Source organism: Camponotus floridanus, unplaced genomic scaffold (assembly GCF_003227725.1).
Source record: "Camponotus floridanus strain SB8 unplaced genomic scaffold, Cflo_v7.5 scaffold119, whole genome shotgun sequence".
In the NCBI taxonomy this organism is placed as follows: domain Eukaryota; kingdom Metazoa; phylum Arthropoda; class Insecta; order Hymenoptera; family Formicidae; genus Camponotus; species Camponotus floridanus.
Genome location: NW_020229236.1, coordinates 471,818 through 492,793, shown reverse-complemented (window position 1 = coordinate 492,793; position 20,976 = coordinate 471,818). Strand labels below are relative to the sequence as shown.

Sequence of the window (20,976 nt, the reverse complement as noted above, 5' to 3'; positions counted from 1 at the left end):
AAGTTGATCAGAAATTTAATTTATATCATTAATAATGTAAAAATTTATTTCAAAGATATTTATCTTTTACTTCTCTCATTTATATGACAATAATATTGATAGAGTAATAGTAGAAAAATCATTTAAAGATATACAATTATTAATGTCTTTTGTCAAATGAGATTAAAATAGCGAATTCAACATAATTCTCGCCTCAATTACGTGATATATTTCAGTATATTAAGACTTCCTCTTAGATACTGTTCCAGTTGTGCTTCAATAATTAAGCTTGATTTGTCTGAATTCCTACTTTGATATCAATCTTCGTAATTAATATTGCTCTTCTTTTCTTCTTACAATTATTTTTTTATAAACTCTAAGAAACGTTGCAAATATTTCATTAAAAACTTTTATTAATGTTTTTATTGTTAACATACATAATTTTTTAATATAAAGATGTGTGGTGACTAAATAAAAATATACAGTATTTTTATTATAATCATAAAATGAAATTTATCGATAAATAAGACATCGCTCATATATAAATAATTGTTAGTTGTGATTTTACGTAAACTTTACACTATCGAGCATTAATCTTTAAATAAATAAAATGTTAATATTTTTCTAACAATGAGTGTTATATAAAATAATATTTTAAATGTCCCTTATTATACCTTATCTATATAATTTTTTTATATAGTCATATATTTTTGAGAAAAGTTAAATCTGTACAATCTGTTAAGTTTCGAAAACTAAGAAATAAATAATTAAATTAGATAATTTTTCTTGCTAAAACATTAATTATATTAAATCAAACTGATAAATATTTTTGCAGGTACACCATTTCAAAGACACTTAATTGTCTTGTGATAAAAAGAGGACATTTTTTCTAAACAATAAATAATAATTTGAATAATTATAATATGAAATTATATATTTTCTGTTATAATTACATATTATCTATAGGAAAATAATAAACGAATAATTATCTTATTTACTCCCTCTAGCAAATATGATATAAATGCACATTTTTTTCATTCGATTTCACGAATAATTTTTTGATTGTCATTTATTATTGCCTATCACATAATCTGTTTGCATGACCTTTTATATTAATCATTATTCGTTCGTATTAATCTTTTTTTATTTTGACTGGATAAAATATACATAATATATGCATAACAAAAGAATGCAGGCATATACAGTACTTCAACACACTACCCTGTCATACTACCCTGAATTCCTCATTATGCGGTCAATGGAATCTCGAGCAACACGCGCGAGATACATTTCAGAAATTTAAGGCCCGGTTGCGGCGTCAAGTGTCAACGATGTGGAATACATATCACGAATACGCACGATATTGGATCTGCGATGCAGCATATGAAATTATCTATCACATCTGTCATATATAATTATCTCTTCGTGACTAACATAAGTTGTATAATTGCAAATTTAAAAACGTTGCTTAAAAATATTTATTTACGTATCTCATAATTTATAATTGCACAAGTCTTGAATTTATATAAAATTTTGTAATAATTGTAAATCTATAATTGTCGAGATTTTTGTTCGATATTGGCACGGTGACCCAGCGAGAGACAAATTGTGTTTTAAGATGAAAATAAATTTTCTTGAGGCTATGAAACAAGAATGTATAATTCTGTTATTTATTCTATGCAAAGTAATAATTAAATTATAGAAAATTACTATCTGATTGTTATCTGACAGTGTCATTTATTGAATTCATAGAGCATCTCTCTCTTCGAAGTTTGTGTAAAATATTTTTTTATCAAGATCAATTAACCCTTGAAGTGACAATTGTATATAAATCAGCTTCTTCCTTTTTTTTCCTTGTAGAAGTCCCGCAAGTACTTCAGCAGGTCGTCACGACGGCTCTGTGAAGGCAGGGGCCTTGACATCCTTCCCGAAGTCCCGGCCACAGGACCGACCTGATCCTGATCCCGTGCGGATTCGGGGAGGCGTGATGCCTCACGTGGACCTCTCTGCGAAACTCCAGACCCTGGGCTACGTCGAGCACCAGCGGCGTGGAACGTGCCAGGCACGCCCAGGCCAAAGTGGAGCACGCGGTGGCGTAACTCTTGACCTCGGTGCAGCCACGCAGACACGGAAAGTCGTACAGTGTCCTCTCCAGCTGGTTGACCACCTGCTCGGCGACCTCGTGGGAACCGGTCTGCGCGCCGGAAGTGGCCAGTTGCCGTTTTATGCATTCCTCGAGCTCCGGCGTCGTCCCCAACGTCTGCGGCGCGGCCGCGCCGTTCAGGATCTTCAAGGCCTCCAGGCGTCGTGATGTCTGGACCATGCCGGCTAAACGCCACGAGAGCTGCGGGTGGGATACGACGGTTAGCAGAGGCTGCGGCTGGTAACGTATACCCTTGAATTCTATTAAAATATATGCATGTCGTTGGAGACGAGCAAATATTATATTTGCTCGACGACATGCTTTTCTTCTATAAATATTTAGAATATTTAATATAGTCGAATTGGACGAGGAAGTTAGATACGTTTGCGGCGTAGTAGGATTATCACAAACGGATGTTGGGTAGAGATTAGAATGGAATAGGTTTTATAACTCATACTCGCTGATTCATGATTGACGTTGACGCATGATTTATGCCTCCTATGATCCGATAGTTTCGCTAAAAACGATTGAATAGGTTTTTTATACGACAGATTTTTGATATCCCGATATATCTGATCAACATAGTTGTATCTGATAAGTATTAATTTGCAAAGCTGAAAATATACATTTTATCGAGTAAAAAAATCATGATTACTGATCATGCAAATAAAAAACTTGCAACCATAGTAAATTACTGTAGCCGTAGTATTTTATTCAATGTATAACATTATGATTTTAAAATGATATTTGCATACATATCAGATAATATTTCAATTATCCTCACGGAATTAAAAGTAATCTTTTATCCTTTGTAAAAGTGTAATGATTCATCGTAAAATTTAATAGCACTCTTGCTAAAGAAAATTAAATTTCCATTTCCAATTAGTTCTATAATTTTTACTTATATTGGTTTATATGTATTTTGTATAATTCCAATACGATGATTATTTTCTCCAATACCGTTCAGAAACGCGAGAATTACACTTGAATGATTCATAATCGATTTTGCAAAATATCGAATGTATTTTAATCGCAAATGATCTATGAATACGTAACATCTATGAATACATAATAGATCAAAGAGATTATATCGTCAACATGTTTTGCCGCTACCATGCTTATTATACTCATTATGAAGCCTATGTCGATCGTAATCTCTATGAAATCGGGGGCAGCATTGAAGTCACCACCGTAAAAATGCCGGTCGTTTTAATTAACCGAACGTGCGAACGTACTTCTTTCGCGTTATTCCGGTTATATCGTACGTAATTGCGCCGGAATTTCGCGGGATCGTTGCACGGAAGGAATCCTCTCCGTCGGATTTATACAATGGTAATATATGAGCATTGTTGATGAATTACTGCTTTTAATGGCGGCTCATCCTGAACAGAGCGCGACTAACTGTTCATCCGGTACCGTTACAAGTGCGAAAGTTCGCGCTGTTGTATTACAACTTGTACGTTTTTCACTCGTCATAACAATCGGCTATTTTATGCGTAATGAAGCAGAAGAAACGAGCTAAAGCTTAACGAGCCGGTGCGTTGATACGAGAACACAATACCAGAATATAATTTTTGCGTACCCCAGAATCCTCCATTGTTTAAAGGAAATGGACATTTTTCAGGCTGTTTCGCGAGAATCTCTTTTGACACATAATTATTCTGGTCGCGAATGTTAGAAAATAATGTACCTCTAACGGAACCGTGATTAATTCAATAATGCAATCATGCTTCATTATGAATGATAAGAAAAAACACTTAAAGAAATTATAATTATATTTATTAAGAGTGATAAGATTATTCTTCTCGACTTCGATGAAGGAGTATTTGAGGTGCAGCTGGTCAATTTATAGAAATATCGACTATTGGTTTATATCCGTATCAAGAATGTCGAAAGTTACGGAACTGCTGATACACGTAACACCTTCAATCTATGGGATTGAATTAGAACTTAGAAACTTGCGCTCTCCGCGTGACTATCTGTTGGATATAGCGTGGGCTGCAACCTACACATCGCGAAATATCAAATTAGATCATAGTCGGCCGATGACGTTATGTACGCGATGACGCGAAAGGTTTACTATTCGTCATCGATTCGAAGCACAATCGTCCCTCTTCCAAGCTCTCCTCTCGTATTTACAGTCGAGAGGAGCGTCGATATTTCTGGGACACTCTCTATAACGTGTGTGGGCATGTAAGAAAGAGCGAAAAAAATCGCCTCCATTGCAGAATCTATTTTATCGCGCGCGTGAAAGTCATCTTCCCGCTATGTAACGTATTAATTGCGGGGTGATAAGCTTATATAGATACGCACGATCTGGCTATTAATCGATTATTTTCCGCGGAATTCGATTTAATTAACTCGTCGGAAATTATGCTAGAAAAATTTAACATCGCGTAAGCTCATTATTAATAATTCGTGACGTTTTATTATTAATTAATTGAAAATTGGTTGCTCTGAGATAGATTCTTATTTATAGTTGCAATATCGAGCATCGCTTCATTAGTACTTATGATACTTTAAATTTTTTATGAGGCAATTATTTTTTGCGGGAACAATTAAATACACGGACTTGATTTGTGAAATGTTTGTTCTGACACTAATTAATATTTATTTTTTTTGGGGAAGGGAGGAAAAATAATTTTGTTTGAAGAACCAATTTATTATAAATTGTTTCTTATCTCTTAATATTTTTAAGAAAGTATTATCGTCACATCGATATACATTTATCATTTAATGCCACTAGATTCCATCTGCCAATATATTGAAAATACGCGAGGGATGAAAACTTTTCCGTAAAATAAGGGAAAGATACACGAGGCAAGTTGAACAGCAAGGAAATTTCTTTATCATGCTTATTTCTGTATGCGAAATGAAAGATGCGATGGCTGAATGGGAAATTAGTTCTCTCTGCCAGCGTTTATTTAAGAAAACGATTGCCTTTCGCACTTTATTCGTACATTAGTAGTAAAGAAAAGAGGATTTTACCAGAGATTTCAGCCTTTAAAATATCAATCAACGGCTGTCGAAATATTTCACTGCGTTCGTTCCTCATAATACTTTGTCCTTTTAGTGATATTCCTCTGGGAGAGAAATTCGTGCTTGCATCAAGTTATTTCGGGCTGAAATATAAATCGCATTGTCGATTGAAATTCGCCATCTGCAACGGAATTAGCTGTCGCGGCTCGTCTGAAAATGACGCATGAACGGGGGTTGCTGCAGCGCCAATTCTCGTCCTCAAAATTACGTTGCACATCTACGCCTCTCGAGGAAGATAGTATTTCGCGAATTGTCTCAGCCGGGTTATCGACCAAGTGACAGTAGCCTATTCTACAAGGTGACATAAACACGCGCACGCGACAGAGGGAGAGAGAGAGAGAGAGAGAGAGAGAGAGAGCTGACGAAGAAAGATAGTTGACAGGTGCGCGCGCGCGCGCATCTATAAACGTGTGTGTATCGCTTTCTTCGTGGATATTTATTTTAGTTCATCGATTTCCCAGATATCCGTGTGAAAGGTATCTGTATGTATCCGTGTATATATGCAAAGTACCTAATAGCCTCAGACTGACGGACTAGTGTCTCTCTCTCTCCATCCCTTTCCCTTTCTCTCTCTCTCTGTCACTTGCCGAGTATACTCCATCGCAAAAGTGCGCTCTCTGCCTGGCGCCCCTTTCGCACCACCACAGATCATCCCTTCGCTCTTCTCCCTCTGGCGGCTTTGACGTTAATGGTCCATCGATCGGGCGAGAGACAGGTGCGTGGTGATAGTAAAAATAATCTTACAGCACACTTATATGTATGTATAAACATCTCGTCCATGCTCCGTTCGAAATTTATCATTAACTGCCATAAAAAGGTATCTATTTGTACGTTTTCCTTCTCTTTCACCCTCTTGCTTTTCTTCTTCTCGTTTTTTCTCGGCTCGTTTGCTAATTAAAGAGAATATCGAGAACCAATGTTTTTCAAATGGATTATCGAATCTGCGAGATGCATGGTTTGTTTTAAACAATGCAATTCCCCCGGAACGAGCGTAATTTTAAAGCATTCTATTGGATCCGCGTTGCTAATGAAGAGATTGTTCGCTTTTAATGCGGATTAATATTTTGGAAATAAATTCGGATTTTTCTTTCGTCCATACGCGGATCGCATGCAATTATACAATGCTATTATATATGGAATTACATCTGTGCACGCAATTATGTGAAATTTGATTATTATTCTATGGAATTTGATCATTAATGCAAGAAATATTGGTTTAATTTAAATATGTCAAAAGTTAATTAAAATTACGCGTATTTTGGAGTGCTTAGTTAAAATTTTATTTGGTTTGCAGTATAATAATCGTTCTCTTAAAAGTTATTTTATACGAATTTATAAGTTTTCGTTGAAAGACTTGGTTGATCATAAAATTGAATTTCACACTGTAATGAAATTATTTGAATCAACGAGACGCGATGCGACGCGGACGCGAAATGGATCGCTTTTACGCTTCACCTGCAGTGAAGAAGTTTACTTTATAAATACCTGCTCGAGCCAGCAATAAAAATGAATTCATTACTTGTCAGCACAGTGTGAAATCTATAAAAAAATCCCTTGAATATATCTATGATATCTATCGATTCACTGTGTCCCGTGCAGTTTTTCATCTTTTTAAATTACATTTTGATATCTGAAATCGAGTGAAGCTCTTATTATCTTCTTTTTTATTTTTCTATTTTTAAGAAATGTGTAAATTCACATTTTATACGGATTTGACATTTTTATTTATTTACATACGTTTTAATAAATTTCAGCAATCTTTTCTTCTTTAAAAAAAATTACAGTGTATCAAAAATCCTTGATTTAAAAGTCATTGAATATGAAGAGCTTCCCATAAATTAAGCTCGAAAAGTTGATAATGGAATCTTATTGTTCGCTTGATTCTATACGAACTTTAATTAAGCAAGTTTCAATATTTTTTATATAAACTTTCTCATCAAAACATTTAATATTGATAAATCAAAGAAGTTTAGCGAAAAAGGAGCATTTTTCGTTGAACTTTCGCTACAGAGAAGATGAAGATTGTGTCTGAATTATTTGGAGAATGCTGATCGGGAAGGAGATACGATAGTGGAGATCTTTTGTACAACATGAGTTCCAAAGCACGGTTACGGAACACGTAAACCACACGCGGAGTGCGCGTTACGCGGTAGGATCGTTTGTAGCTTGGGCTCTCACATTATTCGGCGTGGGAGTGCAAGTGGAGAACAAGTGTCGACATACCGCATTCTCGGTCGAGTGTGTGCGACCTCCATTAGATCTCGGATCTCTCTCTTTTTCGTGATAATAAGCTTTGAGCTTTGTTTCATTTTTTTTATATCTCGAGGCTGCATCTCTCTGACTACATTTGTGATTGTGATTTCGTTCTTTTACGTGTACAGAAAAATATAGCAAAAATTGGCCTCATTATTGCACACTTACATTTGCATAATCACAGTGATAATGATCCACTTATCACTATTGTATGGTATCATTAGCGTTCAATGCTATCACAGTACATACTTAGTTTCCATAGCGACCTGTGGGTAACAGTCAATGTCGTGAAGCAATGTCACGCGAAAATGAGCTTGGCGAGTTCGTACGACAGTAACTCGTTCGATCATTCTTGTTGACATGCGAAACTAATGCGACTTTATTTTTAGAGAAACGTGTGTTTACATTCAGAATGAGAGAGACCGAATTTATAAAGAGAGTAATAAGCTTCTATTCTACGGTAAAAAATCGAAAAAATATATTTCCAATTTAATTTTCAATATTTACACGAATGAATAAACATATTTATGCTTACTTTGTTTATATCATTCAAGTCCGAACGAGATTTTAAAATGTTAAAATATGCATCAATGAGAGCGTATGTATACAAAAGGATTAAAAAATATTCACGACAAATATTATATTATTTTGAAAAATTTTCCTGTTGGGCGTCAAATGATATTTAATTTCTTTAATACAACATTAGATGATTTTGTAAAGGATTTTTGCCAGAATAAAAAAGAATTGTATAAAAAAACTCTCTAAAAATCAATTATGAGACATGAATATCTTTTGCAAAATCAATTGCATTTTGTACATTATTAATATTATTTGTACAAAGTGTAATCCAATATCACGTTACAGACTGACCTTTAACATGATTTGTGTTTGTTCGTGATGGCGTATATACGATTCTTGTAAACCATACATTAGCCGCTATGTGTATAGCAGTTTAATTGCGCATGCATTAAGCTATCATTGGCTGCGTTTAGCAGAAAAAGCTGCTTTACAACGATTGTAAAATTCGTGAGCCTGATTAGTGTATGCTCTTAATTTTGGCTGAATCTAAGAGTGTACACCAATCAAATTCACGAATTTTACAATAGTTGCAAAGCAGCTTTTTCTGCTGAACGCAGCAATTGATGTTCAATTTTTACATATTTTTTGGCATTGTTTTTTTGGATCTATGTTATTTATTATGAAAATGAAATTTGTGCAAAATTCGACTTTAAATTAAAATTTAAAAATGAATGATGTGTAAGAGACATTTTATTAATTATTTATTTTTGTTATGTGAGAGAGATATATTAAACGAACAATTAATTAGTAATTTATTAATTTTTTTACATAAACAGCAAGTAATACGCGTTAAAAAGATATTGGATTACATCTATTAATTCAAACGAGGAAATTTTTATTTATTAATTATAGAAAAATTAAAAATTGAAATATATATATATATATATATTTTTTTTTTTTTTTTTTTTCATTCAGAGTCCGTTAATAATCCAATTACGAAGCGGGACAACGACACATTGTATAATGGATTCACATGATAACGATATATAAATTATATATCGTTTTACATGTCAATTAAATGTACATATATATTTGCGCTATTTAATTTATACGTAAAATATGTATATAAGAAAAATATTCTATAGAAAGAGAAAGAGGAGGAGGGAAAGAGCAAATCAATTTTTTAATATTGTTTGCTCGTAATCATCAGAATAAAAAAAAACAAAATTATATAAAAAAATACTTTAAAAATAAAAAAAGAAAAATAATAAATCTAAAAATAAAAATCAATTATGACACATGAATGTCTTTTACAAAATCAATTGCATGTTGCACATTAATATACAAATAAATGTCTATGTCAGAATGTTATTTGCATCCCGATTAAAAATATATTTTTATCACATATTTAGTATGTTATTCTCATAGAATTAATCATATAAGATTAATCAACTACTCATACGATTATATATATTTAACAAGAGACCTGACATTAAGTCAGGTTGATATTAAGACAGATGGTTGGACGAAATGTATCACATATATAAATAGTCGCAAGAATTGTGAAATAGTAGAAGTCTTTTTTTTGGAAAACCTTTTTTTAGATTCCGTTAATAATCCATCTGCGAAACGAGACAATGACATATTGTATAATGGATATTCGCACGATAATATTACGCCTACATATGACTAATTCATACGCATTTCTGTGAATGATCGAGCGATATTCGTATAGTTACGTGATATCCATAGTAGTTACGTTCTTTTATTACGTCCGACCGTTTTCATATTGCGAAAGTCGCGCACTGTCTGTCCCGTGAAATTGATCGATGAAAAAAAAAAGATATCTCGATTTTCGATATGTAATGCGGTGTGACATTTGACTTTGTCATTTTCATTGATAATTTTTATACTATCCATTGTGTATGAAAATTGCTGTTAATGTGCAATTTAAATTTTTTAAATGTAAGATTTTCAATTATTTATTAATTAATCATTTAATTGAAATTTTATGCTTTACGATTTAATTTTAATTCAGATTAGATTTTTCAAATTTATGTTAGAACTACAAAGAGGTTTCTTCGTATATCTATAGATATATATGTGCGAGATTTCAAGTATCGAAATTTAGCGAGCTAAGGAATCTTTGATCGCGATTACTTGATCTAAAGTTACACTCACCACTACGACCGAGTAGAGAATCTTCGCTTTTAAGTCAGGAGCGTCCTTGAGTGGCTCTAGCGCGTCTAATGCGTCCAGGGTATGCAAATTGGCCTGGGCGTAAAGAGCGCCGTATCTCTCGGCGAGTCGCTCCACCGTAATGTCCGCCGAGGTTAAATCTGAGCAATTCTCCTCCACGCTGAGAATTTCGCAGTTGCTGCCCGTTACAACTGGCTCCGGAGTTGGGCTACAACTGTCGTCCGTATGGTAGCCAGCGCTGCTGGATTCCTCCTCGTAGTCGTCGCCTAGATTCTCCTCGAGATGAAATACCTGTGCAGAGATAGTTTATGACGTAGCACAGGATTTCGATACAAAATATTTAAGTATAAAAGTATTTGTTTTTATATGATTTTTTGTATTTTTATTTATTTATACTTGAATATTTACATTCCTTTCTAATTTTAGAGGATATTTTTTTATTTTTTTCCGATATCATACATATATGTCTCTTCAAACTCTATATTGGTTTTATATTTATAATGATTTTTTTAATCTAAATCTAAATATTTTTCTTTCTTTTGTAAATATACATTGTGCGTGTAAAGGATGTCTATGAGATATGAAAAAGTCGGAAGAGTTGAAAATTATTAGAGAATAATGAAAAAAGTTAGAGGGTAAATTTATCTGATTTAAAATGAGATAGAAATAAAAAAATATAAAAAGATTGGCTTTGATTTTTCTCTCTTGAAAAAATCCAAATGAACATATCCAGATAAAAATTAATCAATTGAAGATATTTATCGACATATCTATCTTTCGTTGCATTTGTGGAAAAGAAATATATAAAGATAGTATTTTTATTACATTTGTATAATAGAATGCGTACACAGAAAAAAATAAGTGTCAAATCAAAACTTATATACTAAAACTAACGCATTGTTTCGTATATATACGCAACAATTTATAATCTTCGTAGAAGAATTTAATAATTTTAAATTTCAATAATATTATATTCTTATTTTAATATTGTAATTGTCACTTCAAGAATATATAATTATTTAATTCTACTTTAAGAAAATTATAATCTTTGATTTAAAAATGTTATTTTGTATCCAACATTGTTTCTTTTCCATTCAAGAAAATTAAATCTTAAATCATAAGAATATATTTTTCTTGATTGAACTATATAAAATGGCTTCATTCAAGTAAGCAATTATTCAAGCAATTATATTTTTCTTTCATTAACGCAATATAATTTTATTTCAAGATTTCCATGTTAAAACTAAATATATTTTCAAAACAAGAATGTCCTTTTTTCTGTGTATTAGAGGTTCTGTATATCAGAGGAGAATTTACTGGACAATCGAGGCATACGCGCTTTTTTCTATCCACTTGTCCTACTTTCGATTGGGTTTGCAGTCAAGGTTTTGCAGTCAATTCTGGGCTTTCAATTAAAACGCACTCAATGGAGAGCAATTTACGCGTTTTGGAGCGAGTTTTCCAATTCTGTTATATAACAATTTGCCACTTTCCGCTCTTTTTACGTTTCAACGACCGTCATTTTCGGCCATTTGAAGTTCTAGCGAGAAAGTAAAGGAGATAATTATTCGTATATATTTTTGCTTTCAATTTGACGATTACAAACGATTCCAAAAACTTTGTCGCCGCGCGTTTGTTCATTTTAACGGGAAACAGTTTAAGCGCATCACGCGATTCTCAGCAGAATTCATCGCGTTCTCAATCGAATTTCGACTAAATTACGCGAGAAGATGAACGTTGCGCATTTACACGTTAAAACACTTTAGAGAGTTTCTCTGTCGACCGCGGCAAAATCCATCGAGCTAGACGCGATTATTTTCCTCATTGAAGCGAATGAGATCGGTCAGAAAGAGGAGAACGCTAATTTTGCCGTTTGTATCGTCCAATTAAATAGAAATTGCTATTTCTTCTCGTAGATGGATATCCCGATCGTGTTCTGTCAAAACGTTTTGCCAAAAGTCAAGCAGTCGGCGCGGAATCGATTTGCAAAGTTTTTATTGCTCCGCAAAACTGCGCAATGACAACTAGGTGACAGTGAGACGTCTAAAATATTTATCGTGCATGCGATGGATTGCTCTCGATGCTGATAATTTATAATTCTCGCTATTAAATATTCGCGCGCGATATTAATAATAGTGTATTTAATATTCGCTCTAACGCACCGTGTTTCGAAACGATACTCATGAATATCGTGTGTATTATTGATTTTATCGATAAAGTCGTTGGAACAATGTTACTCCAAACTTTATAATCAGCTTTTTGGTCATGAATTATGAATATGTGAATTATGATGCGAAATTTACAATAAAACTGGTCGCTTAAGTGCGCTTGTTTTTATTTGATTAAGAAAGAATTGTTTCTATTTAATTCGTACATATTTATCTTTGCATATTTTGCGATATATAGGTTCAGTTTATATTCTCGCAATTATTATTAATAGCATGGGTTAATGCATGCACATATTCTGTACATCTATTTGGTATGTATGACTGTTTGGTATGCTTGTGCATGATGATAAATTTTATTTCGTCCAAAGCTTCAATTTTGATATTTTAATCAAATATATTCGATGTAATCGATTCGCCAGACTGATAGAAATAATTTATATTCTCCACATATTCCTGCTCTCTACTAGAATATAAATGACAAATGCGGATGCCGTCGTTTTGATTCTTTTGATATCGTGCTCGTTTTAATTTACCTTCGAGTTAATAAATCGCATCTCGTTTATTCATTTACTTTATTAATCGCGTTTATTTATTAATCGCGCGAGATAAATTTATTTTTTGCTAATTCTTTTCTATTAATTTAGTACCCGCGATCTACGTGTCACCCTCGGTCAAGAGCAATCGTGTCTAAATAACAACAAAAGTAAATTCGTGTAATTTAGTACCGCTGTAGAACCCTTATGGGATTTCACGGTGGTTACACATGGCGTCTTTTGACATCGTACGGACTGTCCTGGACGCATCAGTTGCCGCAAATCTCACGAGAATACTCTCAGTTGCACATCTTGTGGAACCATGTGCTCTCTCGTGCCGCAGCTCCTTCACCTTTCTTATTGTTTCCGTCGACCGCACGAGTCTCACACAAGGGCACGAAAAATAAATCGCGATTATTGCTTCAGTGAATTGCCGTTTTTATGTCACATTTCTTTCGCTTGAAACGGTCGCGCAAATTGCTTCGCGAATAGAGTTAGATATGTCTCCCTTAAGCAGATATTATTAAAATAGGAAGGACCCTGAAAGAGATCGTATTTCCTGAATTTCTTATTTGAAGTCGAATTATCTCATCATCATTAGCATTAAATTAATATTCGTTTTTAGGAAACTCTTTTAAGCCACGGTCTACAAAATCAAGCGCGATCTGCCTTTCTCGTAAGGATGTGAAAGCTAAAAAACCTGCGTGTGTTTTCGAGGATTAAATTTCGGGAATTGGACGAAGATGCGACGCTTCTCGCTTACCTGTGGATTATCCTCGCTCATAAACTGCAGGGCAAAGGCGCAGCCCCTGGAAAATTGCAGCAACCTGGCGGCGAGGGCCGGATTCTTCGCGTTCGTCGATACGAAGGTCGAGTTTCGCAAGGCCGTCCATTGTCGGAGCGCCTCCTTGTCCTGCTCGACCCGGCGCTTCAACTCCGCCAGTAGATTCTCCAAGCTGCACGGTCCTCCCGCTTTCTCCAAGGTGTTCAGCAGGCTCTGATTATCGATCAGCCGCTGCTGGATCTCGCTGTATTTCAGGGAAAGTTGCCGCTGATGCGAGGCTGCCTGTACACCTTGATCCGCTAAAGCGTAAGAAAAGATCGGAGCTTCTCTCTCTCTCTCTCTCTTTCTCTTTCTCTCTCTTTCTCTCTTCGGGAGTTTTATTATTATTTTTTTATTATTAGAGCGGAACCGATGAGCAGCGCGCGAGACGATTATTAGTGGCGTCCGTTGCTATCTTTTTACGATGAGGTACGCAGATAGTCGGACCGATATCCGGCACGGAATCACCGGGAGTGTCTGATATCGCAGCGAAATATGTTATACTTTCCTTTTAATAGTGAAATGGGATTAAATTATGTGCCGTTTCCGCGCTCTTGCGCGCGAGACATAAATTTCCGCAGGTTCACGCTCCAATAAGTTATAGTTCGCTCTCTCTTCTCATTATATCATAATATAAAAGGCCCATTATATCCTATTCTTTATCTAACAAGTGAACAAAATCCTGAGATAATCTCTGCTTCTTGAGAAAAGATTTTATTAATTATTAGATCTTAGTAATTAAAGCTAATGATGGAATATAAATGAGTTATCTATATGATATTATTAACTGCTAATTGTATTAATAAAAGTCGAAAGAAGAAACAACAGAATTTTGTAATTGAAATGAATTGAAATGTTTTTCATTTCAATTACAAGATAATGTTTAAATACGCGATTCACATGCAAAAATGTATGCGTTTAAAGTTGTAATTTGGAAAAATGTACATATTTAATTTGATTGTTTCAGGAAAATTTAGTTATTTAAAAATACAGTTATTTTGAATAAATGAGTTATCTATATGATATTATTAACTGCTAATTGTATTAATAAAAGTCAAAAGAAGAAATGACGGAATTTTGTAATTGAAATATTTTTCATTTCAATTACAAAATAACGTTTAAATACGCGATTCACATGCAAAAATGTATGTGTTTGAAATTGTAATTTGAAAAAAATGTACATATTTAATTTGACTGTTTCAGGAAAATTTAGTTATTTAAAAATACAGTTATTTTGAATAAATGAGTTATCTATATGATATTATTAACTGCTAATTGTATTAATAAAAGTCAAAAGAAGAAATGACGGAATTTTGTAATTGAAATATTTTTCATTTCAATTACAAGATAACGTTTAAATACGCGATTCACATGCAAAAATGTATGTGTTTGAAATTGTAATTTGAAAAAAATGTACATATTTAATTGGACTGTTTCAGGAAAATTTAAGTTATTTAAAAATATAGTTATTTTAAATTCACGAGATGACACTTGTGAAAGTAACATTTCTCAGTAGTCACTTATCAGTATTTACGAACGACATCGTTCATTGATCGATAGTTTGCACATGTCTCTGTCATCTCTTTAACACCTTTCTCCTCGGTGTGACACATCGATGATGACGCGCTCGGGCTGCGCGTCATAAAAGACACCCGCGAACGAGAGAGTGATGCGAGAGTCTCCTATGTAAATCGCATGGCACTCGGCCACGACCGACATTAAAGGCGATTTGCATTTGTAAACGTAACGCGACGCCCGCTAAAATCCGATACTTCACGATTCCGCGGTGCTCCAGATGTTCGCGCGATGATGAGACTACCGGTGCAACTTTATTCCGACATAATTAGCGGAGCGAATTAATCCCATCGGGCGGTAGATGATAATTGCATGCTATAATGTGTATCGCCGCGATGCACCGATGAGCGCGTTTTGCATCCGATAACTCCGGTAAATCCGTGTCGCGGTTTTCTGCGAGTATTTTGATAACACGCCCGTCATAAAGCTCGAATATCGTATGAAAATCCGGGTGGATTTACGAAATGGCGTGTAATTGCGAAATATTGTAACGTCAGTTTAACGTTACACTGCCCCAAGGCAATTAACACCTCTTTTTTTGAATAATTAATCGTGTAATCCAAGTATAAACGAATCCTCATTTATCTTCATCGTGTATTGTCATAAAATCTTGTAATACCATCGTGCTAATTTGAAGCTTTCTCAAAAATTGAAGCGATTTTAAATATTTACAAACTTGTAAATATGCAGGAGATTATTAGAAATATTAATTTACGACGTGCTAGATAACATCATCTTTGCCTTAAGAAGGAAATCAAAGTCTTTAATGTACCTTTATGGGTTCCAGCGTGCTTGCCAAAGTTCTCGACCTTGTGTAACGCCAATTTGTAAGTCTCCATTCGCGTCTCGAGTTCCTCTTTCAACGCAACCGGCAGAGGTACCAGATTCGACGTAACGGAGTTCTCGGAGTTGTTCGTTTGCGAGGAAGGCACCAGTCCATGCTTGCCAAGTCCCTCTACGGCTCTCTCTAGGGCGCGTTTCCTCGATATCAGTATGTTCTTTGTGTTGGGCGATAATCTGTTTAAGGATACGAGAAGTTTGCACCAGATTCGCGGTCGAGAGTGGTCATGACTGGTCGATATCAGATGCACTATCCTCCAGAGAACTTGCTCGATTCGCAAGATCTTCGTATCGCTGACGTTCAGCTCCACCAACCGAGAATAAAGCGCCTCCAGCAGGATGAGACTGTGCGGCAGCGTCTCGATCAACAGGTCCACCGGAATATCTGTCAAGGCAGCCTTCAGAGTATAATGCGGTAGTTTCATCAAGAAGCCGGCCGCCTCCCTATATTGTCTTCCCTCGTACAATCTTAGTAGTCTGGAAGAAGGGATCGTATTTTGTTAGCATGCGTGTAATAGATTGGCATCTGTTGGCGGAACTTTACATCAAACTTGAAGAACAGTGTCAGAAGGGAGTAAAATCAAGATTTTACTTTAGGACGCGTGAACTCAATCTCAATATATTTACAAAAATGATGCTTATGTTCGTTCAATATACATATATAACAATAACAAATTTATAATTAAAAAAGACTGTATTTTCATACATTTATTGTGCTATATGCATCTAATTTCTGGCTATCTTACATCACGTCAGTTACAATTTTTACATTGCATTTTAAGCAATGTACAGAAGCGAGAGAACATGTACATGTAATAAAATGTGTGATGAAAATAAAAATTAAAAGGCAAATGCAGTCCAACGAATTTATCGTTGTCAAAGATTACGAAGATGTTTGTATTGAGAAGACAATACGTGCTATTCATCATTGTACGCTATTGGAGATATCGGATAATGGTTGTGGATGTTGGATGTAGTGAAGGTAATGTAGAATTGCCAATTGTGCGATGAATTTGCGTAAACTTGGGGAAATACTGGTATCGGCATGTACGCTAATAATTTATTGCCAATAATAGTTTGGATTTGTGATTATTCATGATGTTTAAGTTATTTCATCGAAAGTAATCGAAAATACATATATGATTCTTTCATGCGATTAATGTCATATTGCATTTACTATATTTTATGATATAACTGGGGAGACTGAAAATCAAATTATATTCTGCTTGATAATATAATTATATACATTTGAACACCTGGATATTTTTGGAAATAAACCAATTTTACATATTAAATCAGAATTAAAACTGCAGTAACTGTGATTTGCAAATTTGATAAAAATATTATAGAAAGTAATTATATGAATGCGCTTTTGATATCGTTGATCATTCCGCTTGAAAAAATTCATCGAGTTTGTTACACGTGCCAGAGAAAACCAGAGATAAAACTTTATACAATTAATATATGAAATTAAAATATAATATAAGATTATATAACGTAATACGAGATACATGTTTCACATAATTAAAGTTGCAATATTTTGCGAATATTTAAAGATATTAATACAACAAATAATTACATTGATGTGCGCTCTGGATAAAAGTCAATTAAAAAAAATTTATGAATTTCATTACATTAAAAAGAGGAATAAATGAGATTAATAATTAATAATATACAATTATTAATTGTAAATAATATTTAATATATGTTTATAACACATAATGCGTAATTATGGATTAACGAGCTGTACTTGGAGCTAATTACGTATCTCGCTGATCTTACGGAAGCGGTAATCAGTTGTATAATCATGAATTATCGTTATTAAAAAGTCGCGTCGACGGCGGGAACGCATTAATTTATCTCGCCTCGCAGACGAATAAGTGTCTGTCGGATTTATTATCGCGAAGATTATTCTTATTATTAGGAAATTGCGTTAAGCGGATTTATCGTGCATATATTTCTCTTATTAGAATCGTTACGCGAATCGTTTTCGGTTGCTTTTTGCACTAATCATCCATATTTATGTTTTATCGATCGGTCGCCTTCATATAATTGATAATTGATTGTCACGTTACTCCTCTCCTCTCTCGCGGTGTTCTATTGAAGCGCGACGTTGGGGAACTAATAAATCTATTATATGTCGCGGCTGTCTGGCTAACGGATATGATGGTAATTATCTCTGATTCTTGGCTGAGACAATGTGATTAGATAATGCGGGAGACTGTTATAGTTATACGCAGGCAGAGCAGTCACATCAATGTATATATGTACGTAGCAAATTGTAATTATAAGTCGCGGTTGTCGCTTCGCAAGATCCTTTGTTATGATTCTTCTTGCATAAAAGCATCGTGCTTCATAATTGCAATACGTTACCTTTATGCGTAATTGGTACAATATGCTCGTTACACACAATTAAGGGACGTGAAAATTTTTTTATCTTTGTCGAAGACTCGTTCTTACAAAATTATATAAGTAATCAAACGCGATTAATTAGAAACCCGAAAAATTTCTACTCAATTTTGTGAGCACAGCTATTCTCAAATTTTTCTTTTCCTTTGGTGTTACTTTTTATAGGAAGTTTTTAACAAAATTTTAATTACATTCGAATTAATTTTATATACTTAAAATTTAATTAATTTTTAATTTGATTAATTTAATTTTTTTTAAATAAAATTTAAAATAGAAATTTTAATTTATTTTTAATTAATTAATTTTGACTTTTATGTGTTTCTCAAGTTTGCTCCAGAGCTTGCTTTATAAGATTATGTGGATATCTTGTCTCCGGACAAGGATTTTGTTACATGTTTGGAAAGTAATTTGCGAATTTTAAAGCACTAGGCTTCAATAATCTGATTCGAGCAATAACTTTTATAAAGTTTATGTACCTTCTCAATGCCATCCGTGGATTGGAGCCCTCATCCTCCGGAATACCGATATGGCCGACCTGGAACTGCGAGCCAGGACCCCATACGAGTCTTTGTATCGTATTTCTGGGTCGCTCCGGCCTGATTCTCTCGCAGGAATTGATGCCTGGGGGTGATACGTTCTGCCTGCTCATCTTCGTTCACTCTTCGCCGCTCTTATTTTTCTAATGCCTATGCTTTTCGGTAGGCGTCCAGATTTCGTATTTATTTATTCTCCACGCGTAAGACGAAGGGTTAAAAACGTCACTCAAGAATTGCCTTTACGATCGTTTCTCCCGGTTCTCCGGGACACATCGTTCAAGACATCCACTTCTCGGGTTGGCTTTTCTTTCACCGCTACTTTGGAACTTTCACGGTCCTTTCTCTTTGCCCTCGATGCGATCTTTGACCTGTCAGCCACGCGTCTCCGTGAACCCAGGGTCGCCGCTCCACCTTTCGCAAATTGATACTTTTTACGGCATACTCGGGGGCGAGTCTGTCGCGACAATAAGAGTCTTGTCGGTCCTTTATCTGCGTCCCTTAACTGCCTTCGCAATCGCAGACTTTCATCAATCAAATTGATTTCGAGTGTTTTGTGATAGGCTCCTTCGAATAGTAAAAAGTATGATGATTTTAATAAATATAAAAAGGTATTTTACGTGAGAGAAAGAAATTGTGTGTGTGATATCGATTAATTCAATGATTTTAATGAAAATTTCAGATACCAATTTTTTCGCGTTTTCAAGATTTTCCGATAAGATGGGAAGAGGCTCCTTCAAGATTATTTGTTTATTTTCATTACGAGAACTGGTTTCTTAATTGTACGCCATATGATCGATTTCTCCTAAGTAAATAGTTCCAAGCGTATTCACTAATGCTATTCTGGTTTGAAGCAATATCTTGGTTTCTCCGTCAATATTATTCCTTAATTATTCGTTCCTTAATTATTCCTGTTCGCGTATCTTACAAGTGACATTAATTAGTGTTTAATTTACTTTCTTCTTCAACCTTCTTTTGATGCCTAGTTTTATCGATAAGATTTCTATCTAATGAATATAAGTTATTTATATCAAAATTATATTGAAATAATTTCGATTTATTTCTATCCCGTGCCTTGCAAATAGACACACAAGTCGAATATCTTTCCTAACGATAAAGTTTAAAAATCGACTCTTTTTTTATAATCGTATCCATTAGAGCGACGCGTGCTGATTACTCTCGACCCCTCGTTTTTCTTCGCTTTGACTTCACTTTGTCCTTGACGAGGTTAGCCCTTCCTTTCTCTCCCTCACGATTTTCCGCACGTCTGGTCTCTGGCAGAAACGTAAGCTGCCTCGAGGCAGACCGTCGTCTAATTTTCTAACCGCTATTCTCTTTCGCACGGGCTCTTTTTCGCAATTCCCCGCTTAGAAACAGCCGGCAGGAACATTTCATTTTTGATTCACTTTTATGCCCGCCGCGTTTCTCAACCTCGTTTCTTCACTTGTTGAATCCATCGCAAGTGCTACATCATCTCGTCATGCGATTTTCTCTGTGGTTCGCATAGATTAATATCGAGCCTCGTTTTTTACCGCGAGAATACCCGAAGCCGATTGACGATTTTTTGCCTCTCTTCTCTTCCCTCTGGCGAAATATGCATTCTTCTTCCTCGCTCGTCTCTCTGCCCGCGTCTCTTTCTCGCAAATTTCTTTCCGTCTGGTCCTCGAATACGAAACGCGAACTGACCTACAGCCTCGGGGCAAACCGGCCCACTTCTTCGCAAGCCAAGTTGGACCTGCGAACAGAATTATTCACTGTGAGTCGCGTTCTTTTTCGATACATCCGGGCGAAATGTTTTTACGCGCCCGCCGCGCATGCAATCCACGTGGGACGTGTCGGGAGATTCGCATAAATTCACGATATATTTCGTGAAATAAGCGCGGAAATTCGATCGCGAGAAAATCCTACTGTATATGCAAAATGTGTCTCGGTGCTATCAGAAAATATCTTGGTGACTGATATC

General features: G+C 34.9%; 1 protein-coding gene across 4 annotated transcripts in view; it reads right to left on the bottom strand.

Moving 5' to 3' along the window:
- Window positions 1–974: 974 nt before the first annotated feature.
- Window positions 975–20,976, bottom strand: part of LOC105247878 — a 93,952-nt gene continuing 73,950 nt past the window's right edge. For 3 of the 4 annotated variants that reach the window (XM_025415273.1, XM_025415272.1, XM_011252329.2), the window contains exons 2-6: window positions 18,957–20,748; window positions 16,004–16,548; window positions 13,597–13,916; window positions 10,115–10,423; window positions 976–2,323 (exon numbers count right to left, since the gene is read on the bottom strand). In XM_025415273.1, the coding sequence (XP_025271058.1) occupies window positions 1,856–2,323; window positions 10,115–10,423; window positions 13,597–13,916; window positions 16,004–16,548; window positions 18,957–19,129 (1,815 nt within the window). In that variant the 5' untranslated portion in view covers window positions 19,130–20,748 and the 3' untranslated portion in view covers window positions 976–1,855. Of the gene's footprint in view, window positions 2,324–10,114; window positions 10,424–13,596; window positions 13,917–16,003; window positions 16,549–18,956; window positions 20,749–20,976 lie in introns of all 4 variants that reach the window. The other variant, XM_025415274.1, reaches the window with a different exon arrangement.